Raw genomic sequence first — 8,255 nt, forward strand, 5'->3', positions numbered from 1 at the left:
AAGCTTCTAAATTCTTATTTTCCAGTACCATCGAGTTTGGATTGTTAAAATCAAGTGTATTGAGTTATGATCGATAATACGAGCCTTAATGAACGTTAGACAAGTAAAAACTGATATCCACATCCTTAGGTGACAGCCTCGCTTAAATCCTATAACAGGCAATCCTTAGGGCACGTTTGCTTCGCCACCCCAAATCGATTCCACTCATCTCCAAAGTCATCCTTATCTTCGTACCCCTCTTTGAGATTTCATTGATGCAAGCTGTTTTGATTAAATTGGACTCCATAGATGTAGATGTGATCTACATTATTCATTTAATGAATAATATACCAACATTTAAATAGCCTAAATCCGACCTGGCAGGAATTTTTGGTGATTAAAAAATAAATGGTTGACAAAAACACCCAATTTTTTGTGATTAAAAAAGTCGTATTTTTCATCAAAAAAAAAAAGATCCAAGAATATGATTATTAAATCTACCATGCTAAATCCTTACAAAACAACTTATGGTAGGAGCTGTCAATGCAAGTCTCCTTGTGGACCCAGCTTGCCTTTCAAAAAGAAAGAGTGAAACCGTACTCACTCCTTCGATCCACAATATTTGATGGAATCATGTAAATGAGAATCACAAAGGGGGGCAGATCTGACCCTGATTGTCCGCAAATGAGAGATTGACTCTTATTTTATTAAAAAAAGAAGAAAGTCATTTTCTCATGGTCTATTTTTCCCATGTTTGCTTGGACGTGAGGAAATTGATGCAATGAAAATTATTTTTGGATGATGAAGAAAAACTCACACCAAGAACTGGGTCACTTAAATAAAACTATAGGCTGAGGACACAATCACGGTCCCAACCCTAATAAAGCAAACGGCAGCCCCATGCGCCGGCAAGATTCGATCCTTGGCCTTCAGCTTGACACAGGATCCTCTTGAGCGAGAATCATTCTTCATTTGTATGAGAGAATTATTCTGGTGACAGCTAAAGGATTGGGTCAGACCTCCGGTTCCAATTTGACGCATTCAAATGTAAAAATGTAATTTGTTTTTGAGAGAAAAATGTAAATTGTATTCAATTTTACGTGAGTCCATTTTTTGGATTCGGATCTTTACCTTTTATTGGATCTACATTTCAGTCTGGATCAAATCCAATTCATTTTGTTTATTTTACGTTAAAATGCCCTTTTCTAGATTTTTTTTATAAAAAATAATAATTCAGATCCGGGTTCAATCCTACTGCATGGAAGCGGATTTAATCTGGAACAGCGTTCGGTTTCAGATCTGTTACCTTACATCCGGATCTTCCACGATCCAGTCCAGATTCGACTCGTTTGGCGACGATCTTACAGAAGCCCTAACAAAGACGTTGTGAACCCTAATTTCTGATTTCAAATCTCTCTCTCTCTCTCTCTCTCAATTAGGGTCTCTGGTTCCGAAATCCACGAATGAGTAAGCAATCGGGAGACGGTAAGGAATCGTCGGAGGTCTTTCGGGCTCTCTTCGGAAACTTCTCCGGCGATGGCGCTTCCTCCCTCTTCACCAACAACCCCTACAAACGCAAACCAGAGGACCAGAAAACCATTCCTGCAGAAACCCTGTCCCTAGTGCTTACGTCATCGGGGGAAGATAGGATACTCAAGAGGGCGAAGCTCCTCGACGATGCCGCAGACGTCCTCCGAGTCGAAGGCAGTGCCGAGAAGACGAAGAAGAAGAAGAAGAAGAAGAAGAGGAAGAGGGCTGAAGATGAAGGAAATACCGATTCGTTGGCGAACGCGGACTCCGCGGTCGTCGAGGCGGGAATGGAGGAGCTGGAGATCGGCGAAGGCGAGAAATTGAGGAAGAGACGGAGGAAGGAGTTGGAGGCCCCGAAGGGGAAGAAGCGGAAGCGGAGGGACGTTGAGGAGGAGTACGAGGCGATGAAGTACGGACCGAAGGAGGCCGGGGAGAGTGGAGGCGAGGAGGAGACTGTTAGGGTGGGGCGGAAGAGGAAATTGAAGGAGAGGTCGAGGGAGACGGTTGCTAATAGGGATGATTTCGACGACGAGAATAAATTGCTGCGGACGGTGTTTGTGGGGAATTTGCCGCTGAAGGTGAAGAAGAAGGCTCTCATGAAGGAGTTTTCTAGGTTCGGGGAGGTGGAATCTGTTAGAATCCGCTCGGTGCCGATTATGGATGTGAGTTGTTGCTCATTCCGAGATCGAATTTCCTGTTTTCTTTGAAGTTTGTGAAGTTGATTGTTTTTCATAAAAAGTTCGACATTATAAAAAATTTTGGACGAGTGGATGCTAATGTATTTTTGTTAATTTTGTTTTATGGAGCAGAGTAAGTTACCAAGAAAAAGTGCGATTTTTAAGGGGAAGATCAATGATGCCATCGCGAGGTATTCCCTGCTAATTCTGCACATTCTTTAGTTGTTATTTAGTTCAATAATTTAGATTCTAGTGAAAGTTGCATTTTAAATAGTGTGAATTTATAGCGGTAATGCGTGTGAGACAATGCAATTATGAATCATGGGATTCATCTGAGTGGAAGTGGATATTCTATATGTATAGATACCCGTGGTACTTTGATTCATGAATCTTTTGTTTAGTACGGCTAATGTTGAGCATGGAATTGGATCCATGATTTCTCAATTAAGATTATTCATTTCACCTTATAAACAACACACTGTTTCTCCACAGGTCAGACCTTTCGGTGAGCTGTTTGTACTGGGACTAACACAGAGGCATTTTATATATATGTGGAAATTACAGAGAAATTAGAGATACATAAAATTCCCTCCCTGAGAATCAGGTGACTAGTAGATTACCAGCCTCACAACACTCCTCACTGATGTGCGCTAACTGTGTTACTCTTCTATACATTGGATCCTTCACATTTTGCTGTGTATCCATGCCGTCATGTCACATAGCTATTGGGTCATTGAGATCAATTTTCTACTACTGACAAGTAACTGGTAAAGTCACAAGACGTTTAAAGTTAACATTTACCAATTATACCATGGGAAGATTTTGTTTTAACTTTAAACAAGTGAAACAAAAGAAAAATAAAGAATGATAACTAAAGAGTGGTGGTACATTAGTAGCCAGGGGTGCAGGCAGAAGCTGTGTTCCAGCGCCTATGGAGAATTTTAAGTAGCGTAAGTAAGATACATGAGAGGAAGTTTGGACCAAGTGGTTAATATGACCTACTGATTGAAAGTGACAGAACATGATGTGAGATAAAATCTATTAATGTTTATTGAAATGCTTGAAGCCCACAACCAACAGGCCATGGTTGTGACAACTTTGAAAGCCACAAAAGAATATGTGCTGATTACATGATGATACACTATCATTTTTCTTTGTAACATGGAGGACATTGCACTTGGAAGATGCATGCTTAGAGCGGTGGAAGAAGTTATTTAAATATAAAATGCCTTTTTGCAATGTGGTTACTTAGCATCTGATCTATCCCTTGCTGGAAATACAAATTTATTCCAGCATGACCACACATGTATACTTGAAATTTTATCAAAAACTCTCCTTTTGGTCTTTTAGTTTTGGCTTCTGCATCATATGACATGCTTAATATGACAGCTTGTTTCTCCTCTCTTTTTTTCAGCGTCCATGCTTACATTGTTTTCAAAGATGATCAGTCAGCTACTTCTGCTCTATCACATAATATGACAAAGGCATTCTCTCTAATCTTAATCATTTTACTCTGCATAAGTTACATCATATGTAGCGTCCATTACATCTTTTGTCAATTCAGTTTTCGGTGAGATATAAAACACTGTTGTTTACATGGATAATCTTCATGCGTGTAGATCGGAGAGAATCACATCTGTGTAGACAGAGCTTGTCCTCCTCGCAAGAAAGTGAAAGGCGAGAATCCTTCTCTCTATGACTATAAAAAAAACATTTTTGTTGGTAACCTTCCTTTTGATGTGAAGGTGATTGTTTTTACTTTGTATTGTTTGATCAAGTCTAAGATTGTTTTTGAATTGTTGTTGATCTCACTTCTCCTTCAAAAGCTCTGTCTTAACCCTCTTATCACCTAGCTTTATTGAAATTTCACTGTTGACTGCAGGATGAAGAGCTGTATCAATTATTTTGTCATCTGAGCCAAACGGGGCCTAGTGTTGAAGCTATACGGGTTATTAGAGATCCACATACAAGTTTGGGGAAGGGTATTGCTTATGTCTTGTTTAAGTCAAGGGTAATACTTCATCATCCTTGACATCTTTGGCATGACATTGTTTCTTTGACTATTCATTATTGATTAGTTAATCTTGTCCCAGCATGTCATTATTGGTCAGCAACTCGTGTGCTTATCTTCATCCTTGGTTTTAATATTATTTAACAATTTGCCCGTAAGGGCTTCACTCATCCGGTAAGGGCGGCTTGTGAATGTCACCAAGCTGAAGGGACGCCACGAGTTTGAAACCCACATGGGGCATCCCTTGCGGCAAGGTCAAAGCTGGGTGTACTATCTGGTAGGCAAGGGGTCCTCAAGGGTTTTACCAACTGGAGGCCTGCCCATGTGCAGTTGGTGATGGGGGTGTTTGTCTCTTGGCCTAGCCAAAAAAAGAAAATAAATGCAATTTCAAGTGGCCTTTCCTTTCTTGCATTTATAAGGTTATTTTTCTGCTCAGCCAATTGCTTTTTTTTTGTATCAAAGATGAAACGCAAAGGGTTTTAGTCAAAGATGAGGAGATTAAGGAGAGATGGAAAGATTATTTTGATAAGCTATTTAATGATAGTCATGCTCAAGATCTTGGAGACTTCTCCATTCCTTTTCATGAGATAAATCGTGACTTCATGCGCAAGATTCAAAAGAAAGAAATTGCAGAGGCTTTGAAGAAAATGAAATCAAGAAGGGCAGTTGGCCCAGATGGTATACCTATCGAGGCTTGGAAATGCTTGGGAGAGAAAGGTTTAGAATGGTTGACAAATCTTTTTAACTTGATTTGGCGAACAAATAAGATGCCTAATGAGTGGAGGAAGAGTACTTTGGTGCCTTTATATAAGAATAAGGGTGATATACAAGATTGCACAAACTATCGTAGTATAAAACTCATGAGTCATACTATGAAACTTTGGGAGAGGGTGATTGAGTCTAGGTTGAGGAAGGTTGTCATGATATCGGAGAATCAATTTGGTTTTATGTCTGTAAGATCAACTATGGAAGCTATACATCTTCTTAGACAACTTATTGAAAGATATAGAAAGAGGAACAAAGATTTGCATATGGTTTTTATTGATTTAGAGAAGGCATACGATAGAGTACCTAGGGACGTTCTCTGGTGGACTATGATGAAGAAAGGTGTTTCTCTCAAGTACATTAGTATAATTAAAGATATGTATGAAGGAGTAGTAACCAATGTCCACACTTGTGGAGGGGTGACAACCAATTTTCTGATAACGGTTGGGTTACATCAAGGATCTGCTTTAAGCCCTTTCCTATTTGCGATAGTGATGGATGAGCTTACGAGATCAATTCAAGAATATGTACCGTGGTGTATGTTGTTTGCTGATGATATTGTTTTGATTGATGAGTCTAGAGCTGGGGTTAATGCTAAGTTAGAATTATAGAGACAGACATTGGAAGCTAGAGGTTTTAAGTTGAGTAAGACTGAATATATGGAATGTCGGTTTAGTAAGCAACAAAGTAGTGATGGGAGTGTAGTGAAGTTTGGTGAGCAAGAAATACCGGTGAATGATTATTTCAAATATTTGGGATCCATCATTCAAAAGTATGGAGAAATTGATGGAGATGTAAATCATAGGATAAAGGTTGGGTGGATGAAATGGAATAGTGCAACTGGAGTGTTGTGCGATCGTAGAATGCCATTGCGGTTGAAGGGAAAGTTTTATAGGACGACTATTAGACCCGCTTTACTATATGGTACAGAATGTTGGGCTGCCAAGAGACATCATATTCAAAAAATGAGTGTAGCTGAGATGCGGATGCTTAGATGGATGTGTGGAAATACAATAAAAGATAAGATTCAGAACGAGGAGATACGTAAGAAGGTAGGTGTTGCACCCATTGAAAATAAGATGCGAGAGAATCGTTTACAGTGGTTTGGACATATTCGGTGAAGGCCTAATGATGCTCCAGTTAGAAGGTTGGAGAAATGGGAAAATATTTTAGTTAAAAGAGGTCGGGGTAGGCCTAGGAAGACTTGGATGGAGATGATAGGAAAGGATATGAATGCTATGAACCTCACCGAGGACATGGCATTGGATAGAAATGATTGGAGGGAAAGGATTCATGTGGAAGACCCAAAATGAATTTCTTTTTTGGTTCGTATCGCTGACCCCAATTGTTTTGGGATGAAGGCGTAGTTGTTGTTGTTGTGTCATGGAAAACTATGTTTCGGTGTTATTTCAATTATATGATAAATTTAATTCATTGGGACTTCATGACAGTTTATATTGGTTTTCTAAGTATCCCTATGTTTTGAAAAAACACTGGGCGTTTTTTCACTTTGGTACTTGTTATCCGTCGCTGTATTCTGCAAAAGTGAAATGTAAGTCGTAGTAACTTGAAGTTAGGACCAAACTTTTACATTCTGTACTGTTGGTGCTTTCAGTCTTATGCGTCCTTTAAAAATCGGTGTTATGTGTATTCATTTTCTTCGGCAGTACACCTGAAATGACATGCATATATTTGCATGATTTGTGTAACAGGATAAATGATGTTTCACTTAAATCTGTCTTCATATTTTGAAGACTTTGAATCAAGGATAACTTGCCTTGCAAAACAATGTCAATCTCTATGAATACCTTGGTGAAGTGAGAAACATGATTGCTACCCTGGTGTTTCTCACAAAAAGTCCTTAATTAATGATTCTTCAAGAAATGCGTGGGTCACTGTGCAACAGATTGGTTGTATCTGAAAGAAATTTTAATTTCTGTCAATACAGAGATGATTTAAACTATAATAATAGGTAACTGATTGGCCTAACAACTGATTTTTACATGAATCCAATGTTCTAATAAATTGTGATGTCTCTGATCACGATCCTAGTATCTGAAGAGGTTGGTAGTATTTAAGGGATAGATGCATTGCAAATTGTCTAAGCAGATTTTGTTCATTCTTGCAGGATGCTGCAAAATATGGTTATAAAGAAGAATGAGTGCAAGCTGAGGGACCGGGAGCTGAGGCTTTGTCATGCTGGTCCTGATTTGCCAACAAAGAAGCGAGAGGATCCAACACGACCCGTATCTGATTCATCATACAAGAAAAGTAAAACTACTGGTGAGAACACATTGGGTGAAACACAAAAGCCCAAGGCAAAGGTTGCTGCTCTTCCTTATCAAGGCTTGCATGCAACAAAAGCTGATCGTTCTGGGCGTAAAAGCAGCTCTTCATTGTCCAAAGCAGTCAGGCATGATCAAACATTGTTGAATGGTGCAGTTGGATGGGAACCAAAGGTTCCTAAAACCAAGAGGCCCTCTGTTGCAGCTAGGAAAGCGAATTCCAGGAAAGGTTTCTTGGGGAAAAGGGCTGTAAAGCGCAAGCAGGATTGAGATGGAACGTGGGACAATGTTCTTGACAAGAAGAAATATAAGGATTTATAGCAGGATCAACTTTCGACTAAAAGAGTTATTTATTATCCTCAGGAATTGTACAATTTTACCTGAGATAACTGTTTCTGTAAGTCGTAGTGCAGATGCAGAATCAGGGTAAATTAGAGTGGGTTTTCAGGAATAAAAAAGATTCTTGAAGTCTTTCGTTTGGCATGGGGTAATTGTAGAATATGAGAAAATAGGCATGGAATCTACTCCCACCAGTTCGTTAGTTTTCTTTGTTTTGGATTCCTCTAAAATGAGTAGGAGAAAAAAAGGGATTCCTGTGTAAGCTTTCAGCAAGTTATTTTTTAGGATTTAATCCATGCAAATTTATTCTCGAGTTTTCTCATGCTTTCCTAGACAAGTTGGCTAATGTGAAAAAATGGCAACCTAAGTCCGACCATTAGGCGCTCCCAAACAAGGACTAAAAGTCCCCATTTTCTCCTGATCATTTTTCTTTATTTTCTTCCTAAATCATTTGTATCCAAATGCCTCATCCTAAACACAGTTGCAATTCTGACACACCAAATTTTCACTGGTTTTAGGATTTGTGAAATCCCGTTAGACCTGGTCCACTTCAAAAACTGGATAAATCCATCTTGAAGGGTGCCATCCTTAGGAGAGGGCACATGCCTCTATTCACGTGTCGTGCCTCAGAGTGGTTAACAGGCGTGTCTTTCCTAAACAGGTTTCAGA

General features: G+C 39.3%; 1 protein-coding gene across 2 annotated transcripts; it reads left to right on the forward strand.

The window, feature by feature from the left end:
• The first annotated feature begins 1,415 nt into the window (after positions 1-1,415).
• On the forward strand, positions 1,416-7,718 carry LOC149819152 (nucleolar protein 12-like). 2 transcript variants are annotated; one of them, XM_089984576.1, is made up of 6 exons: positions 1,416-2,171; positions 2,319-2,377; positions 3,601-3,670; positions 3,806-3,931; positions 4,069-4,190; positions 7,091-7,718. In XM_089984576.1, exons 1-6 carry the CDS (start codon positions 1,443-1,445, stop codon positions 7,515-7,517), a joined length of 1,533 nt encoding a protein of 510 aa, XP_089840702.1. In that variant the 5' UTR covers positions 1,416-1,442; the 3' UTR covers positions 7,518-7,718. The 2 variants fall into 2 exon arrangements, 1 of the variants encoding a protein (XP_089840702.1); XR_016427134.1 differs by lacking the exons at positions 1,416-2,171; positions 2,319-2,377; positions 3,601-3,670; positions 7,091-7,718 and adding an exon at positions 4,357-4,562 and having other exon boundaries at positions 3,809-3,863; positions 4,069-4,197.
• The last annotated feature ends 537 nt before the right edge of the window (positions 7,719-8,255 follow it).

This window comes from Nuphar pumila, chromosome 13, assembly GCF_984573655.1.
Source record: "Nuphar pumila chromosome 13, dmNupPumi1.hap1.1, whole genome shotgun sequence".
NCBI lineage: Eukaryota > Viridiplantae > Streptophyta > Magnoliopsida > Nymphaeales > Nymphaeaceae > Nuphar > Nuphar pumila.

Coding starts and splice junctions, on each gene's coding strand:
- LOC149819152 (XM_089984576.1), top strand. CDS start 1,443: ATGAGTAAGCAATCGGGAGACGGTAAGGAATCGTCGGAGGTCTTTCGG. Junction 2,378..3,600: donor ATCAATGATGCCATCGCGAG/GTATTCCCTGCT, acceptor TCTTTTTTTCAG/CGTCCATGCTTACATTGTTT. Junction 3,932..4,068: donor ACCTTCCTTTTGATGTGAAG/GTGATTGTTTTT, acceptor TGTTGACTGCAG/GATGAAGAGCTGTATCAATT.